The 20,055-nt window shown below is 41.0% G+C and overlaps 2 protein-coding genes across 4 annotated transcripts in view; one reads left to right on the top strand and one right to left on the bottom strand.

Annotated features, from left to right (window-relative positions):
* ADAM22 (ADAM metallopeptidase domain 22) overlaps nucleotides 1-1,858 on the top strand; it is a 250,350-nt gene extending 248,492 nt beyond the window's left edge. For all 3 annotated transcript variants that reach the window (XM_029233349.1, XM_029233348.1, XM_029233352.1), the window contains one exon: nucleotides 1,664-1,858. In XM_029233349.1, the coding sequence (XP_029089182.1) occupies nucleotides 1,664-1,714 (51 nt within the window). In that variant the 3' untranslated portion in view covers nucleotides 1,715-1,858. The remainder of the gene's footprint in view (nucleotides 1-1,663) is intronic.
* Nucleotides 288-14,629, bottom strand: SRI (sorcin). Its single transcript, XM_029233355.1, has 8 exons — nucleotides 14,487-14,629; nucleotides 13,575-13,658; nucleotides 11,434-11,503; nucleotides 4,263-4,306; nucleotides 3,325-3,472; nucleotides 2,966-3,079; nucleotides 1,865-1,923; nucleotides 288-667 (listed from the first exon to the last, which is right to left on the bottom strand). Exons 1-8 carry the CDS (start codon nucleotides 14,535-14,537, stop codon nucleotides 641-643), a joined length of 597 nt encoding a protein of 198 aa, XP_029089188.1. The 5' UTR covers nucleotides 14,538-14,629; the 3' UTR covers nucleotides 288-640.
* Between the last annotated feature and the right edge of the window lie 5,426 nt (nucleotides 14,630-20,055).

Raw genomic sequence — 20,055 nt, 5'->3', positions numbered from 1 at the left:
AGGTCTACATGGATGATGACAAGAAGGAACTTGATGACAGGCAGTATTTGCCACTCAAATTATTCAACCAGTTTCCATTTATACAGCCATCAAAATATCTGTAAGCCTTTAAGCTGTGTTAAATTTCCACTCAGGAGATTCCTGACATATATTAGCAGGTTTGTTTTTTGGTGGTTGTTTTTTTTGCATCCAAGTGGGTCTAAACCATTTACATGACAAGAATACTCCACACATAAAGCTTTCAATACCACGGAAAAGCCCTTCTAAAAGAGGGACGACAACAGCTGTAGTCTGATGAAAAGGTTTTAGTAGCTTACAATGAAAAATACATAATGTGCCTTAAACAATTTGCACACTTAAATTTACATAGAAGAGGCTTAGCAAGAAAATAAGGCATGATTAACAATGGCTCAAGCAAGTTCTAAATGGTGTTTAACTGACCGGATCTGATATTAACAACATTCCAAAGAATATATTATCAAAACTAAAAACTTGAGTTGTACATAAAGTAATAAACCTTTACAACAGCTGTTAAGGAAAAGTGGCTGTGTAAGTTTGCACACAATTACTGAAGGCAAAGAGCAAAGGAGAACTCCAGTTGGAATGAATGTGGATTATCTTCATAGGTCTTCCTCCTGACTTAAACACTCATGACGCACTGAATGAACTGAAAGAGAAAAATCAGCGTTACACTGCAGACCTCAGAACACAGAATACACCCTAGCTTATTTTTAGGCAGCTTACCTTTTGGTATTCTCATTTGAATTGTGTATTAAAAAAAATCCTTTTCAAAATAGGAGTAAATGATGAGTGGAAAGGTTCATTTTTGTTTTTTTGTTTTTTTGTGGTACGCGGGCCTCTCACTGCCGTGGCCCCTCCCGTTGCGGAGCACAGGCTCCGGACACGCAGGCCCAGCGGCCATGGCTCACGGGCCCAGCCACTCTGCGGCATGTGGGATCCTCCCGGACCGGGGCACGAACCCGCGTCCCCTGCATCGGCAGGCAGACTCTCAACCACTGCGCCACCAGGGAAGCCCAAAGGTTCATTTTTTGAAGGAAGCAATCTAATATAAAACCCAATGGGTTTCTCACATCAAAGTTTCTTACAAGAAGCTCATCTTACCCCAATGCACAAAGAATTATTTAAATTCCAAATAATATCTTACTCTAGACGTGGTCATGATCAAAGGCACCTACTTACAAATACAAGTAACAGTACAGTTTATACCATTCTATCCCATGGGGAACTTCAGAACTGCAGTTTTACCCCATTGCTCTACCAGACTGACTTTAAAAAGGTTTATTCCCTTAAAATCTGCTTTATTAAAATAAATTCTAGTGTGCCAGTATATGGATGCCCAGAAACAGAATATCTGACCCTTCCCTTGCAAATCAGAAACCTCAGTCTAGAAGCATCAGTATTTGCTGTGAAATGTTTGCTTCACCACCAAACACACAGCAGTAGACTCTGCCTTTGCTCTCAGTTTTCTTTCGCATTCTTCCAACACCACTGAGGCCCTGGGCACTGCTAATTCCTGCAGCATTCCTGCAAGGCCGGGCTGATTACCCCTCTTTTCAGGGAAAATGGAACTTGGGTCAGGACGTTCAGATATTCCTTAAGTAGCCCTTCTGAGGCCAAAGCCTATGCACTTTCTGCTCTACAGGCCACCTCTCCGTCCTTGGAAACTGAGCGGGACTGTCACCTGAGAAGTTAATGCACACTGAAGAGAACACACCTTGAAGCAGAAGAAATAAACATGTTTACACACAAGCCTTTTTAAAGTGTACTCATAACTGCAGCAACTGCTAAACCGAAAACATGTGCATTTTTGGATTTTGTCAGTTCCAAATTTACTGAGACTTACATCATCATACGGGAAATTCACAACACCTTGCTGAGCAGTATCCCGTCTTCGAAAGCTGTCTGTAAAACACCACAGTAAAATTTATGAGTTTTTTTAAGCCTCTTATCTGAAATTATAATAGTTAATTATGTTGGCACTGGGTTCAAAATGCAGTATCATTTAAATTGTACAACCAGCCAGCATAAACAAAAGACCAAAGCAAAGAAACCAACTGTACCAATATGAATAGATTTAATATGCAACCAAGTAACACAACATGCAGAAGTTGGCCAACTGTCTTTCTCAACATAGAGCTGGAAGAAAACACCTCATCCGAAAGTCAGTAAAAGCTGCACTGACTTCTGAGACCATTCCTTAATTGTGATGGAAGCACAGAATTTCCGACTTCTTAATAACACAGATATTGCTTAATTAGGAAATAGAGGGATGGAGTCCTTAATATGACAAACAGCTGTGATCAGATATTCCACCCATTTGAGCTCTGTCCTATTAAATGAAAAGGATTTACTTTAGTAAGAAAATCCACCCTCAAATTTGTGTCAGGATGCAAAAAAATCATAAAACCAGATATTAAAAAGGGTAAAAAGCTAAAGAGAGGAACGAAACCAGAAAAAAAAAATACAAAAGAAAGTAAAAGAATAGAGGGGAGACAAAAGTAGAGATTATTGATACAGCTACATTTAAGAAGGACATCTGAGAGAGACCACCATTTTAAATCTTTCCAACAGGAGGAAACAGGAAAGAGCTACCAATGGGTAATTTCACTTTTTTCAAGTATTTCACATTCTGGGGAGAAATCACAGAATATTGCTGATACTCTGATCAAAAACGTTATCAGTTAGCTTGTTATGTTTTGAAACATTTTAGTAAAGTTTAGTTAGGATTTTTTTTGGCCACGCTGTTGGCTTGGGGGATCTTAGTTCCCCGACCAAGGATCGAACCTGGGCCCTCAGCAGTGAGAGCATGGAGTCCTCACCACTGGACCACCAGGGAATTTAGTTAGGATTATTTTAACGGCAGATTACTTAGTAATGTGAAAAAATTTTCTGAGAAAAGAGTTATCCTGCCAGACATGCTTAATAGTGATCTCAGAGGACACACCTGTTAGAGCTCGCAGCTTGACGCAGCAGGCAATGTAATCATCGAAGGTGATCTTTCCATTGGTGCTATATCGTTTTGCAATTGAATTCACAGCCTGGGGACTCAACCTAAATCCTGAAAGGAAGAAAAATCAGCCAGCAAAAAAAATAAAAAAACAAAAAAAAAAATCAAGGATTACAAAAAGACCGTTAAAAATAATCAAGCCCCCCCAAATTTTTAGGACTGAGAGGGCTCATTGAAATTATGAATATGCACTACTTCTACAAATAGAAACCACCTTCATGTAGCACTTAGTTTTAGAAATTAAAAAAAAAATTACTTCTACCAATGAACAGAGAGGTGGAGTCAGTCATACCCACCCATTGTTGTCAGGGCCTTCTGCAATTCCTGGGGATCCACTGTTCCACTCCTGTCGCTGTCAAAACTGATAAAGTGTTGTCTCCAGCCGTTTAGTACAGCCCAGAGTTCTTTAAACTCGCTGAAACCCATTGTGCCTGACATATCTCTCTGAACTGTAATCAAGGATTAGCGCAACTTTATTTTGTAACATTTTGTAATGATTAAATCAAAGATCAAGGATAAGGGAATTTAATATTCTTTCTGCTGAAAAGGTTAAAAATGTTATACATTCTTTTGGACATGATAGGACAAGACACTAATGATATAATAAAAAGGCCTATGGAAAAAAAGCTCTGAGTGCCTATCTCCCCTGGGGAAAAAAGATAATTGATACCATGTGATTACAAGGAAATAACGAGGCCATTGTGAGCCACCTGTAACAACCAAACTGGGCTGCACTTTCTGGGTGGCCCAGGCTATGCTGCTTGTCCTTCTGTCCCGGGTCCTCTTTAGCCCTAACACTCCCTTGGTAAGCCCTCCCAGACCCACTGTTTTTACTTTTGGAAAATGAGGTGGGATGAAAGAACCATACCATCAGCACTGGCTAAACTAGTTTAAGAACTGTGATGTGAAAAATCCCATTGCTTGAAGGCCAGGTTTGAATCATGCAGGGCAATCCATGTCACGGTGAAAAAGCCTCCCTGACTGCTCCGGTTTCTATACTTGTTTGTCTTTGATGCTTCCTCAAATTCTTAAATAACGAATGGTCTACTTACTAAACTTCCTTCCTTTTTCACACCAAATACCATCTTGAAAGCTAATGATTTCGGAAAACTTTTTTGTGGTCATTTGTCACTTTGTGTTTACCGGGTATTAATCCTTAGATGAATTCCTTCAGGAAGGACTTTTTTTTTAATCCAGAAAAAATACTCTAGGCCACAATCAAGGTAAAGGATACATCCAGCATTGAAACCATAAGCCGGCAAGTCTCCAGGTTAAAAGCTGTTAAATCAAGAAAAGTACATACACATTAATACAATTTCAAAAATTCACATTACATTGGATACATTCAAATTAATTAGGAATGTGATTATTTATACACTTTTATTTTTATATGCTGCTCAATCTACATGGAACTAAATTCATGGAGCTTTGAAGTAGATTTTTTTTTTCCACCTAGATAGGATTCCTTCCAGAACCCAAATTTGATTTTAACAGCTTTAACAGAAATCTTTTTTAAAAGTTTTGCATCGTACTGTTAATATTTTTAGGTGTGATTTATGGTTTTGAAATTGGGGGAAAAAAGTGTCCTTATCTTTAAGAAAAGTATACACTGAAGTTATCTGTAGGTGGAATAAATGTTAAGAGATCTGGAATTTGCTTTAAAAGAACATGGGCAGGATTACAGATAAAACAAGAATGGCAACACATTGATAACTGTTGAAGCTGAGTGATGGGTATACAGGAGTTCACTGTATAATTACCTCTATTTTTGGATAAGCTTAAACTTTTCTATAACATAGTTTTTAAAAAGTATTATATTCTTTCTTGCCTTTGAAACTGTAATATAGTGAGTTCAATTCAGCATAATGAACCACAGTGTATTATTATCCACCATGGTGAATGGGAGGGTTAGTTTGCTTTGTTCCTACTCACAGTTGACTCCAGCTGGTTTTGCCAGTTCTGAGTCTGATCATTTGTTTTTCTTTCTTTTCCCTTTAATGTCGGACACTGAATGGTCACCTCCTACCCCAACCAGCCTATGGCCTCTTTTCATAGACAATAAGATAAATACGCTTGCTAGAATTGTGTGTTAAACAAGAGCATTCTGGACTAAGACCTGATGACCCACTTAGTGATGGCCACTGTTCAGAAACCTTTTTAGTTTACTTACAGTTCAAGGGTGTTCTGAGGGCATTTCCATACCTCACTTAGACAACCAAACTAGAATACACTTATTGGTTAATGGCCTACTGGTACTCTAAGCATTAACAAATTAAAAATAAAGAATTCCTTGCACCTTACCAATGACTTTGAAGAAGTGTTCTGAGGTACAAAGAAGCGGTAAAACTAGAAAGAAGTGACAATGGTCACGTGGGCAAAGCTAGCATAAATTTGACAAGTTTGTTAAGATGCACACAGAATTAACATTTTTTACAGCTGTTACTAGCTTCATTTTTATCTCTAACAAAAGTGAATTTAAAACAACTAAGCTAACTCTTATTACTGTAATGTCTCCAAACATTACAAACTATAGGTTTTCTACTTTTAATAGATTCCTCTGTTTGGCATATCCTGGAACCCTGAAATAAAAGGTTGGGGACTGTTTCTATTTTGGTCCTTCAACCTCCACCTGATCCACAGAGACAGTTCTCTGAGGTGAGAGGAGTCTACACTTTTGAGAAAGAGTTGGTTGGTCCTTCATTCTGATTTTTAAGTTGTGTGGAGGTATGAAGTCTCTCTAGTGGAGACCAGAGGTTCTCAAACCTGGGTGCTTATCAGAATCACCCAGAGGCTTTAAAAGATCCTGACACCTGGGCTGCACCACAGAACAAATATTATTATTTTTTTCAGCTTTATTGAGATATTATTGACATATAACTTTGTGTAAGTTTAAGGTGTACATTGTAATGATGTTCTATATGTATATACTGCAAAATGATTACCATAATAAGGTTAACACATCCATCACCTCACATAGCTACCTTTTGTGTGTGTGGTGAGAAGTTTTAAGATGTACTCTCAAAAACTTTTGTTAAGTATATTCACCACCACCACAGAACAATTAAATCAGAATCTGACTATGGGACTCAGGCATTAGTTTTTTTTTTCTTTTTTAAAAGCTTCTCAGATGATTCTAGTGAGTAGTCAAGATTGAGACCACTCTTCTACTCCAAGTGTGATTCCTGGACTAGCTGTTATTAATATCACCTGGGAGCTTTTGTTCTTTTTTCTTTTCGTTTTTCTTTTTGTGGTTTGATGGTGTATGGTCAGGCCACTCAAGATGGCTCTTCTCTTGCTCTCTGTACATCCTCTGCCCGACCAGGGCCTGTGTCACCTATACCCTACGCACAGGACTGACCTTCCTACGTACTTGCCATGGGCTCCAGCTGGTGACAGTTCTTATCAAAGGGGCAGTGAGTGCCCCTCTGCTGGCTTCCCTGGTAACGAATGAGCCCACCTGAGGTAACCCCGCCTTATAACTGGCAGTCTCCCCTTCCCCTCTGGAGTGAAGCCTGCTGCCATGTCCTGCCCACCTTCTGCTGCACACGGTGGGGTGTTGCTCCAGGACCTTGCTTCAGATGTATAAGCTCCCCCATCCATTAAACCACTGATGTCTCTGTTGCTGACTCTGGGCTCTTTCTTTGGTCTTAAAACTGGGCAAGTGCAGGCCTTGTAACAGATGGTTTTCTTTTGTATTACGCTTGTGTTCAGTTCTTTTTGGTTTTTGTGAATCTACTGTATGTTTCTGATTTGTGGTTACCCTGTTTTTCAAGTTATGTTAACCCACTACTATATCTAGTTTCTTTAGACTGATAGTCATATAGGCTCAAATACATTCTGAAAAAAAAAGAACACATTTTCTTACTGTCCTCCCCCACATTTTATGATTTTGATGTCCTCTTTTACATCTTCATGTTTATCCTTTTGCTGTTCTTTGTAGTTATCATCGCTTTAAAAAATATTTTTTGGATTTTTTTCTTAATCTGGATACTGGCTTATTTAAATGATTTACTTTCCAATTGTGCTTTTCTCTTTCCTATAGATTCTTGCTTCTTTTCTATTTAGAGAAGACCTTTCAATATATCTTTCAGGATATGTTTTGTATTGCTGTATTCTTTTAGTTTTTGTCTGTCTGAGAAATCCTTTCTCTCTCATACTCTAAATAATAATCTTGCTGGGTAGAGTATCCTAGTTTGCAGGTTTTTCCCTTTCAAGACTTTGAATATATCATGCCACTCCCTTCCAGCCTGCAAAGCTTCTGTAGAGAAATCAGCAGATAGCCTTATGGGTGTTCCCTTGTAATTAACTCTTTGTTTTTCCTCACCTGGGAGCTTTTAGAACTGCAGCATCTCAGCCCTTAACATAAACCAACAAAATCAGAATCTGCGCTTTTAACAAGATCCCCAGGGGATATACATTCACATTAAAGCAGCTGGTTCAACCTGGACCAGCAGGCCCGGAAACCTGTTTAGAGATGCAAATGCTCAGGTCTCACCCCAGATCCTAATGAGAAATGCTAGGGCAGGGCCCGGCGATCTGGTTTTAGCAAACCTTCCAGGTGATGCTGCAGCTGCTGCAGCGTAAGGACTACCACTCCAGAGGACCTGACACCACAGGACAGGGCCAACTGTGTTTGGATGTAAAGTGAGGCTTTTGGCAGCCAGGAAGCAGCCAGTCCCTGTCTCCCACGTCTATGAATGACACCATGACCCACTCAGCCCCCTGAGCCAGAAACCTGGGAAAGTCCACAATTCCCTCTCCCTTGATATTTGATCACCTTCCGAACAGCCTTAGGATCCATCCAACTCCAGTTCCACTGTCCTATCCCCAGTGTAGTCAGCACTTCTCTCATCTGTTTGACTCCAAGGGCCACCTAACTGGTATCCCTGACTCTCCACGTTCCCCATACCCGTACTCCCCAATTTGGTCGTACAGCCAGGGAAATAGGTGCTCTTCTACTTAAGACCTAGTGGAGGTGTTCCACTGCCCTCAGGATAAAGTCCAAACACCTTAATTGGCATATAAGGTCATACACATATTTTCTCAGTTCAGCTCCTTTCCTACTGTTCATTCAACCCCATAAGCTACCTCTGGTCAATTTCTCTCAGTTCCTTGATTGAACCATCCTCCCTCTCATCTCTGGGTACACACTGTTCTATCTGCCCGGAACACAGCTTCCCTACCTCACTCACTTCTTGGTCTGCATCATTTCTGCTCAACTTTCATTTCTCCTCAGTTGAGGTATTGATTCTGCAAGGAAAACTTTCCGGATCTCTGTCTGGGTTACTGGCCCCTCTGATGTGACCCCACAGCTTACAGTAAAAGGTAAACCCTTTACCTACCCCAGTGCTTTTCACCGTGTTCCCCAGGCACTGTTGGTGCTTGCAGACCCCAGCACCTACCACGTGGTAGGTGTCCATTAGAAATGTGTTGGCTGGCCAAATGAATGAACATGTGAGACTGAATTCTCATCCCTATGTAGGAAGCTGTATACCCCTCTCAAAGAGCCTAAGGAGGATATGGTTTTTAAATGGACTCTTCTGATTTTCACTGATACTTAAAAGTAATGTATAATCCCTTAGGTAAATATCAATCTTTCTTAAGTCAAAATGCAAATATGGGTATATGATTTTTCCATTTTAGGAAGTATTATATACTCATTAATTCATCAAATGCCTATTAAATATTCATTATGTGCAGGGCTCAGGGTACCAGGGACATTGGAGATACAAACGTGACACTAGAACCTGGCCCAGCTGACAGTCTAAAGTTAAAGATAAGTCATGTGCACAAGGTAGAGGATGGTAAGCCATAATGGAGGCACCAAAAACTACCAGATGTTGAGGAGAGGCTCCTTCTTGGTAAGAAAGACTTCATAGAAGAAGCAGCATTTAAGCCAAATTTTGAACAACAGAAAAGATTTGGGACATCTGGTGACAACCACGTAGAGCTAGGGACCTGCATAAGCAAAGAGAGAAGCAGTGAAGTCCGGACAGGCAAAGGAAGTGGGAGAAATTACCGTTAGATGAGGCTGCATCACTGAGGAGACTGAATTCCTGGGAGGCTGTCTAGCTTTTGTTTTATATGGGCACCATGGAGCTACTCAGGATTTTTAGAGGAGGAGAGTAAAAGGTTAGAGCTCTTTGCCAGGGAGAACAGAAATCTGGTCCTCTTTTGTGAGAGGACTGAGAAGGGAGGGAATGAGGTAGGCAGTGAACAAAACAGAAAAGTCACCCTTCTGGGCAGTTCCAATGAGTTAGAACACTGACATCTAGTAAGTTTGGGCGAGCAGAACTCTTGTTCAATTTTAATAGTATTTTTTTTCCCCCAGAAAGAGCTTTTACTAATGCTAATCCTATTTTAAATAATTTCAAAAGAAACTTTGTTATAATTTTATCTTGACTCTCTATCTCCTTTCTCCTGTTCATTCTGCTAAAATACCTCAAACAACTTTTCTTCTAGTGGAAATCCACAACGTAACAGACCTAGCAGGAAAATCCCACCTGCAGTTGTTTCTCTCAACCTTACCACAGAGGAACAACTACTACACTGGAGGAAAAAAGAGCAACTTCCCTCATCAGCGCCACCTCTAGGCATGACTGCTCCCTCTTAAACTGGTTAAGAAGGTGCCATAGGTTTCTCTATCCCCCCTGCCACCCCTAGCACCCGTCCGCACTTTCTGGCTTGGAAGCTGGGTTGAAAAGACCAACGGCTGTATAACTTCTGCATTACAACACTCACTCTGACATCTCACAACCAAGATGGTTTTGTGGTTCATTACAGCCTCCATAACCAGATGACAGCAAGCAAATTAATTCAATCACATGATCCAGATGATTCAGGATATGTCTTTTCTATAACTCAGTGATCTAAGATCTTTAGTAAATGCAGCTTTCTCAAATGAAATTTTTAAAAGGACTGCTCTCCAAGGATATACTGCCCACTTTGTTCGATTTGAAAACCGGCCACACCTCTTCTACTGAAAGGGTGTAGATAATAGTCTATGTTGTGACATGGCTCACTTCTGTAAACCCTGCTATTAGACCTTCTTTGTTCACCAGCTCCAGTTGCTTGAGGTTAACAACTAATGATTTAAATGTATTGCCTACAATAGTTAAAAAAAAAAAAATTCCCTAATCTAGAAAGGGCTTCTTTTGTTTAGGACCAGGGTAGATGACAGAAATGCAAAAGGTTCCTCTTTTGTATTAATTCCCACAACTAGGAAATGTTAATTGGATACTGAAGTCATAAAACAAAGGATGATAAAAAAATGGATATGCAAGTAGTTTAAAAAGAGAGCCACCTAGTAACTGTGCCATATCAAACAGTCAAAAATGGCCACTACGGGTCCTCAATTGTGAATTCTAGTTTGAGTGTTGTTTTTTTTTTTCTTAAGGGATCTTAGTTCCCAAACAGGGATCAAACCCGGGGCCACCGCAGTGAAAGCACCGAGTCCTAACCACTGGACAGCCAGGGAATTCCCTAGTTTGAGTGTTTTAATTCACAGCTTACTGGGAAGTTGAGGCTTCGATCTGATGTTCTGTCTCCGTTAACAACTGGCGGAGAAGTTGGTAGGTCATGTACATTAGCCGAGACACTATTCTCTATCATGGTCAAGACATGATTTGAAGAGAAGCATGTGGCATGTGTGGGATGCAGCATCTTGGCAGGAGTTCCCTCTCTGCAGCTCATGCAGAGTCAAAAGGCAGGAAGCAGGTGTAAGTACAGGGGCAGTCTGTGAGGAACTGGGGGGTGGCAGGAAGGAGGATTACTGTAAAGAGTTTAGAAATTAGGAAGGGCACGTCTTACTTAGCCTGATGTAGAAAGAGGAAAGACCTGGGGGATGTCAAGGTGAGCGTTCATGCTGCCAGGAGTTGAGACCAGGAGTGCAGAACTGGCTCCCTGAGGACTAGGGGTTGGGGACCAGGCACTGGGGAAAAGGGAGGGTAGGACCAACTACTCAGAACTAGGCATGCAGGACAGGCCACTCAAAGCCCTAAGTGCCACCAGGCTCAGAGACAGAATAAGCTCTTGGCAAACAGTCAGCAGTGAATGTTAGCTCCTATCATTAACAACACCTGACCTGGTGGATTTCATTTCAGCACCTTACCTCATTTTCTGAGGAGGCCATATAGACTGTCATTGGTTTGAATGGTTCCAGATACATGGAACCCAAATCCAAGAAACCCACTAAATCGGTGGGTAGTGTGGAATGATTCAGTAAGAACTGTTTTCAAATTAACATTTTAAAATACAAAAGAACCAACCGAATTCAGCTTTTGAAATTCTTAACTTTGCTGGATCAGAAAAGCTCAGATTCCTTGAAGGCTATAATAATCACAAGTAACATCTGAAATATGAAATACAAGAGTATTTCTAGAGACACTTTGGGGCTCCTAACTTACGTTTGTATCCTCCAGCAATGCCCGACTGTGTCAGGCATCTCTGCAATTCATCAGCATCTATTTGTCCATCCTTTAAAAAAAAAAAAAATAGGAAAAGGAATCACAATCGTGATTTGTACTTTCTAGTTCTTTGTTTACATTCAGTATTCAGTGTAGCATTAATGGTAAAGAAAATGAATATTATCATGCATGAGACTTTTTTTAAAGGGATGCCTGCTAAAAGTAGGCATTCTTTTTCCTCACTCTACTTCCCATAACAATTTAATTACAGAAAGAAAGACAAATTGTTAGGGCCTCTTCCACAAATGTATAATTAGGGCCATAAACAAAAAATACATTTCTTAATACCTAGGTAAAGTGGGCATTCAATTTCAGGCTTTATTTTAAATAATCATTACACAAGAATTAACCAAGTCTGAAAGCTGCTTACACCTATACTTTAGAGGAAATGATGAAAAGGTATTGGTAGTACTAAATTCCCAAATTAGACTTGGCATAAATGTTCTCAAGTATAAGATTCCTCTTTTAATAAAACAGTGAGGTGAATTCAGTTTCTTCCACTGAGACATGAATAAAACTAGTTTCTGTCTTGAACTGCTCTCAGTCTGAGCTAGGAATCTGCCAAAGCAAGCATTTTAAAATAAAATTATTTATGTAGTTGATTAAAAGTCTTATTACTCTTTCTAGCTTTTTTTTTGTCAGGGTGTGTGGAGAGCAGGGTACACAGATGACATCAGTAAATGAAAAGTCTGGTTCCCACAGAAAGCGTCCTCTGTGATCACCTTTGCTTATGATGTGATGAACTGTTTTTTTTGGGGATCATGATTATACCTGGGGGACAGGTTCCCTGTGCTTATTCACTGGCTGACCTAGGTCACAACTAGATACATGTTATTTATAGGGATTTTAAAATAAAATACCTCAATCCTCAAGTCCATGACTATTATATGTTCTAGACGAGGGGCATGATCAATAATGTGAAAAACGATGGGCATGCTCCTGCAGGCCAGGGCTGCTGAAAGCTAAGCAGGGGGGGTCACTTACATGGCTGCAGGCACAGGCAATCTAAGAATAAGGAGTCTTGAGCTTTGCCATGTCTTGTGGTTTCAAAGATACTGATCACTAACAGATGAAGCAGATACTTAAGGGGCAGCTCTCTCAGTTTTAGACTCAATTTTCCAGTGTTTCTCAAATGGTATTTCTTAGAGTGCTATTCTAAAAGGTGGTTGTAATTCCATAATAGTCTAAGGCATTTTCACATTAAGATCGTGTTATTTCTAGCTTTTGATCAAAACAAAGCTAAGTTGAATTCATAAGCACAGACACCCCCTCTGGACATGTTTGGGTTATACCAACAGTATATTTACCATATACATTCACTGACCTGGGAGCTGGGGAAGGGGCCTCCCTCAAGATGCACTACCGCCTGTCATATGACTTAGAATGTAAAGAAGTGAATGGTCTTGGGGTGCTGACCTTAATTCTCTCGCTGGGTCAACAGACCACAACACCTGATAAGGACATGAAAGATGTGACCTGGTAACAGCATCTGCATCAAAGAGGAACTAAACTGTTCAGAAGACTAACTTCCTGAAGTAAGAAGAATATAGTGCCTTTCTTATTTTGAAGCTGGTGGGTTTTTACCATACATACCTATTTCCTAAGGGGGTAACTGGTTAACAATCAAACTCTACCCAAAGAAAGTGTCCCCTAGAATCTGGCTACAGAATTACTAGTACCACATGCTTTTAATTGTACAAAGAAGGGTTTAACGTTCAGCAGATCTGGTATTTCTTCTCTGGAAACCACTATGGACCCTGACAATTAAGTTCTAAAGACATCTTTCTACCTTACATATCTTCAAAGCACATTTATACTAGCCTGTTCTGTTGAATCTGACCCTAATTCAATCACAAGTTTAGTTCTGAAAGTAACATAAACACGAGTAACCCTTTGTCCTAATTTGTTCTGAATATTCAAAAATAAGTAACTGCCTATGAACTTCTTTCTCCTTTTTTTTTCCTTGTGCGGAAGCAAGGAATTCTTTTCCAGAGGAAAAGCTGTTTTTCTGTGCCACTCTAACAAAGGTTAATACAAATGTAGAATCTGACAGTCCTTTAATGTTAAAGGGAAAAGCTAACCTGTCCAGCTACAGCAGCAAAGTAACCATACAGCGGATCCTGAGTTTGTCCGGGAAACGCAGGCCCTCCGGGAGCCCCTCCATACTGTAAAACAGGAAACAAATGCATCATTCCGCTGACCAAGTTTTATTCTTTCACCACTGAGTGCCTCATGCAAAGCCAGGCAATTGCCAGGCCTTTGCTGTCAGTCGTTTGCCACCAGTTATAACTTAAAAACCGGCAGCTAGCATCAAAATGAGTAGTCTTGACAGTGACATCAGTGTGAGTGAAGCAACTTTACAAACCCCCATTAACCCGCAGGCTACTGAGATAAACGCAACCTGGGCATGCAACTTACATTTTTCTAGCGTTTACGGTATTTTTAAAGCGTTTTGAAACAGGTGTAGCCTCGGGAGGGGTGAGGTGTGTCAAGGCGAGGGAACTTTCTCTTTTGGAAACAGTTCCCACGACTACGCGCATCCCTGACGCAGGGCGAGGCGGCCTTCCTCCCGGAGGTCTTTGACTCTAACGGACCTTCCCTGACTTTCCTGTTTTTCCCACTTTCTTTCAGAGAGGGAGAAGTGAACCGCAGGACCATTCTAGATTAAAATGGCTGTTGCTCTCAGGGAAGGCGGAGAGGAAGGCAACACCCCATGTGCACGATTTCACGCCGCGGATCCGGGAGTCACAGGGTGGGCCTCTTGGGTCAAAACTACCCGCGCCCCGGCCCCGCGCAGCCAGCCGAGGGGAGAAGGGACAGAGGGAGAGAGGGCGCTGGAGACAGAGGCCGGTCGGCAGGGGCCTGGGGAGAGGCGGCTGGCAGGGCGGGGGCGCCCGGGAGCCGCCCCGGCGGAGTCGCCACGTGTGGCCTCTCGGCGCCCCCGGCGTCCAGGGGTCGCACCCCGGCCGTGAGCCCGGGAGGGCAGCACTCACCCCGCCTGCGTAGTAGCCGCCGCCGGCGCCAGGGTGCCCGGGATACGCCATGCTGCCCTCTGTGCCTCAGCCCTGCGCCTCCCGCCTCCCCGCCGCGGCCGCCTCGGGCCGCACCACCGGAGCCCACGGGGGGACGCGCTTCAGGCCCGCCGGCCCTGCTAGGCTCCACTTCCGGCCCCTCGCCCCTTCCTGCGCTCCGCCCGGTCTTTGGTGTTTTATGTACTCAGGCCCTGACGAATCGGAGGTCCGGTAAGTGACTTCAGACCCGCGATACAGTTCGCACCTGGGACTCTCCTCCCTTTGAAACGAATGGCACGTTCCGACACTAACCCAGTTCCCGGGGTGTTCTTTTTCTCTTCCTGCTTGGACATCTTCTGTTACGCTTTTTATTTTAAATAACTTTACTGGACAGGCCTACGGGCTCTAAGCAGAGTGCGGTATTGGGGGAAGGGGCTGAAGGCTTTAGGGCAGCTCTTATATGCTTTCGGGGAAAGGAGACGTCGTAGTCGAAAAATCAAAATTCGAAAGCGCCCTCGGGAAACTGGAATAAACTCGAGGAACAGAGGGCGGGGGAACGTTGGCTGGCGGTGGCACTTATCACTGAACAATAAGGGCGTGTTTCCTTTCTAGGGGACACTGTCATCTCCTGGCTAAGCTGGGTGTGACTAGGCTGTGGCCTGGGGAGTATAGAGAGCATTTACTGGGCAGAGCAGCCTCGCCCAGATTGTTATTAGAAATTGAGTTGTTTGAATTATCTGGATGATTTAGGCAAAACAATCCCATTCTCCAAAATTATTCAGCTGCTTTTTATGCAAGAAAAGTTTAGCGCAAGCTGAGAGTGTGCTGGTAAATATTCAGGAGGGTGAGAGAGCTGGAACTTGGAACTTCACTCAGTTGATTCAGGAAACGGTTTTCTTTACTTCACAGTTTTCTTTTTCACCTAAACAGTTTGAAGCAATTCATATGTGAGATTTTTGTTTGTAATTTCAGTCACGCAGAATGTTTTTCTGAATTTTAACGTTTTAAGAAATGCAATAACGAGCAAGATTCGCAGTATTTGCTATGGAGGTTGCACAGAAAAATTGAATGAGTCATGAACATTTAACAAATATCGGAGCACCTGCTGTGCGAGGTACTGTGCTTGTTCACCGTGGTGGACCGAGTTCCTCCGTACTGAGTTCCTGGTCTGTGTTCTCACTAGGGTCATTGTTTTACTCTTATGTATAAACTTCCCTCTCAAGTTCTCTTTTTGGATACCCAAATGCTAAAAGCCAAAGTCCTGAATTGTGAGAAAATTCTAATAGTCCCTGTTGTCTTATATCAAGTAAACTATGTATTACTTGCTTTGTGTTTGATTCAGGAAGTTGATTACTGTTTTCAAATACCACAGCCATCATCAACGTTGATTAGACATATGAGTCCTTTGGCCTATGTAGAGTTTTGGGGGTTTTTCTCCCTACTATTTTTTATTGTGGTAAGAGCACAACATGAGATCTACCAGCCTAACGAATTTTTACGTGTACCATGCACTATTGTTAAAAGCATACAGTGTTGTACAGAAGATCTCCAGAACGTTTCCTCTCACATGACTAAAAATCTATGCCAGTGAACAACTCCCCATTTCCTCCTCTCAGCCCCTGGCAACCACGATTCTACTTTGTTTCTATGAGTTTGACTACTTTAGATGCCTCATATAAGTAGAATCATGCAATATTTGTCTTCTTGTGATTGACTTGTTTCACTTAGCATACTGTCCTTGAAGTTCAATCTGTAAAATATTATAGGATTTCCTTCTTTTTTAAGGCTGGATAACAATGTATTGTATGTACATACTACATTTTTAAAAATCCATTCTTGCATAGATGGACATTTGTGTTGCTGCCACATCTTGGTTACTGTGAATAATGTTGCAGTGAACATGGGTGTAAAATCTCTTTGAAATCCTGTTTTTAATTATTTTGAATATATACCCAGAAGTGGGGTTGCTAGATCATATGGTAGTTTTCATTTTCTGAGGAACTTCCATACTGTTTTCATAGCAGCCTCACCATTTCTGACTCCCACCAATAATGTGCAGGAGTTCCAATTTCTCCAAATACTTGCCAACACTTATTGTCTATTGTTTTTGTTTTGATAATAGACATCCTGACAGGTATGAGGTGATATCTCATTGTGGTTTTGATTTGCATTTCCCTGATAATTAGTGACATTGAACATTTTTCCATATACCTGCTGTTCATTTGTATGTCTCTTTTGTAAAAATGTCTATTTAAGTTTTTAGCGCATTTTTAAATTGGGTTATTAGTTTTGTTTTTTTTTTACCATTGAGTTGCGGGAGTTCCTCATGTATTTTAGAGACTAACTCCTTGTCAGATATACGGTTTGCAAATATTTTCTGCCATTCTATGGTTTGCATTTTCATTCTGTTGTTTCTTTCGCTGTGCAGAAGCTTTTTAGTCTGATGTAGTCCTACTTATTTATTTTGTTTTTGTTGTTTGTGCTTTTGGTGTCATAGCCATGAAATCATTGCCAGGACCGATGTGACAAAGCTTTCCCCCTAAGTTTTCTTCTAGAAGTTTTAGGTCTTACATTTAAGTCTTTAATCCACTTTGAGTTGATTTTTGTGTATGGTGTAAGATAGGGGTCCAATTTCGTTGTTTTGCATGTGGATATCCAGTTTTCCCAGCACCATTTGTTGAAGAGGCCATCCTTTCTCTATTGTGTAATTTTGGCATTCTTGTCCAAGATCAGTTGACTGTATATGCATGGATTTATTTCTGGGCTCTCTATTCTGTTCCTTAGCCTCGGTTTTGAAGTCTGTGTTTTCCAACTATAAGGAATAGAGGTGAGGGCTGAATTCAAAGTTGAGTGTAAGTTCCTTCAAGACTCAAGTTTGAAAGAAGCATATAGCATAAAAAATATTTGTAAGAATGCAGAATTAGTTTTGTGGAAAAACATCTATGTTCATTGTCATTTCAGTTGTCTTTAACACCTTCCTACTGCCCCGCTGCTAAAGAATTGAATTTAATGGAGTGCTACAAATGAAATTCTCACAATTATTGCTAACAAATTGGTAAGCTGCTGCTGCTTTAGTCCATGAAAAAAATTGTGGCAACTAATAGTAACAGACACATATATAGTACTTAATATGTGCCAGACCCTCTTCTACGTGCTTCATGTATTTGCTTAATCCTCATAAAACCCCATGAGATGGATGCTGTTATCATCCTCTATATCCAGTTGAGGGTACAGAGGAGGTGAGAGAACTTGCCCAGAGCTGAATTATGCTACCGGGCTGTCTGGCTCCTGGAGTCTGTGCCCCGTATCAGGGGGCAGCAAACTTTGTAAAGGGCCAGATGGTAAATAAATTAGGTTTTGTGGGACGTACAGTCTCTGTAGCAACTACTCAGTTCTGCCCCTGTACCATGCAAGGATCCATAGACAATACACAAATGAATGGTTGTGGCTTTGTTCCAGTACAACTTTATTTATGGACACCAGAATTTGCATTTCATATAATTTTCATATGTCATGAAATATTACTCTTTATTTTATTTTTTTGATTATTAAAAAAAGTATGTATCATTTAGGTCCCAGGTGTATAAAAGCAGGAAGTGGGCCAGATTTGTCCCTTGTGTAGTAGTTTGCCAACCATTGTTGCAAACCACAAACACTGTTGCAAACCCCTCCAGGATTCTGGTTTATGACTCTGGGAGAATAGCATGTTAGCAAATGATTATTGGTTTCAAGATAAAGCTTATAGGTACTGGTGGCTGAGTTACCCTGAGAAATGCTGACCTCCCTGGGGTAGGATCCTATGTATAGAGTGGCTTCCAGTAAGATGGTCAAAAGGAAAACTCTGAAACTCTGACTCATTGGTCTCAGTCTTGCCCTTTGTAGTGGCAGCCAGGGGCGTGCACCATGACAAAGCTGGATGCAAAGCTAGCTTTTAAATATTATTCATGTAACGTGGATTCTTTATTTATGGCTGAGTATTGCCAAGCCTAAAAAAAAAAAATCAGGAAAAAATAAAGATTCAATAAGAACTCTACAAGAATAGAGGTGAATATAGACAATTTACTTTTATGGTTTTGATATTCATTCCCATAGAAGGGGTGAAAGTGGAGAGTGAGAGAAAAGAGCAGCTTTACTAAGTTCTTGGTTTGTGCCAAGTGTTGGCCTAGGTACTTCCCTATGGTTGCACTTCAAGAACATCACCTTGGAAAAGAGATGCAATTATCCACATTTTATAGATGAGGAAATTGAGGTATAGGTAACTTCCCCAAGGTTACAGACCAGGTCTTGAGCCCAACTGTTTTATCCAACTCTAAAGCATGGGTGTTTAAAATGTAAACAAACTACAAAGATGCTAAACCAAGCTTACATTTTCCCCATCATTGTGCCGCTTCCTGAGGAATTTGGGCAGAAGAGGGGCTGCCAGAGAAGAATCTTAGGGGTAGAAAAACCCTCCAAAGTTTATAAGAATCAGCCTTGGGCAAGAACACAAATCATCAAAGAAATAGTTCAGAGCGAGAGAATCCAATCTTTGTGTCTGTTTTAATTTTGAACCAAATAAAAACCCCAGTGAAATATGAACTCGTTCTTATCTTATTCCTATGCCTTCAAATCACAGAATCCTAGATATGGACACTAAAATCCTCACGTCATTTAAAGAAACTCAGCAACAGAGCACCCGAACTATATAGTTAGAAGAGGGATTCCTAACTGGTATGGACAGTCTGGGGAGCTGGAACACTGTGTTATTTGTCCTAACAATTTACTAAGTCCTAGCAAAAGACTGTGAGAGTTATGCAGCTGTACCACAATGATTGAGGGTCCTGGCAGCAGCGTGGGTCAGGGAGAGAGCTATGGGAGGTTTATATTTATTTATTATTTTTTGAATTGAAGTACAGTTGATTTACAATGTGGTGTTAGTTTCCAGTGTACAGCAAAGTGATTCAGTTATATATATTCTTTTCCATTATGGTTTATTACAAGATATTGAATATAGTTCCCTGTGCTATACAGTAGAACCTTGTTGTTTATCTATTTCACATATAGTACTTTGTATCTGCTAATCCCATACTCCTAATATATCCCCCCCTTTCCCCTTTGGTAACGTAAGTTTGTTTTCTATGTCTGTGTGTCTGTTTCTGTTTTGTAAATAAGTTCATTTGTATCATATTTTAGATTCTACATATAAGTGATATCATACGACATTTGTCCTTCTCTGTCTGACTTACTTCACTGAGTATGATAATCTCTAGGTTCATCCACATTGTTGCCAGTGGCATTATTTCATTCTTTTTGATGACTGATTATAGGAGGTTTCTAGATAGGCTATGGATCATAGTCATTTTGGAAAGTCATTGGAATCACAGAAGTCTTTGTGATCAACTTCCCAACCATGTTGTTTTACAGATGAAGAAACCAAGCCTGGGAGAAGGTACATGGCTCAAGCCGTTGAAGGGCTGGCCTAGCCTGATGTAAATATTTGACTCTTCCAATGAAAGTTGTGGCATTATCTGAATATACCTCTCAGAGAGGGTCTTGATTTTTTGTGGTGTAC

This window comes from Monodon monoceros, unplaced genomic scaffold, assembly GCF_005190385.1.
Source record: "Monodon monoceros isolate NGI ecotype Baffin Bay Population unplaced genomic scaffold, NGI_Narwhal_1 Super_Scaffold_2, whole genome shotgun sequence".
Classification (NCBI taxonomy): Eukaryota; Metazoa; Chordata; class Mammalia; order Artiodactyla; family Monodontidae; genus Monodon; species Monodon monoceros.
The sequence above is the reverse complement of the archived record's forward strand: the minus strand, read 5'-3'. Positions and strand labels throughout refer to the sequence as shown.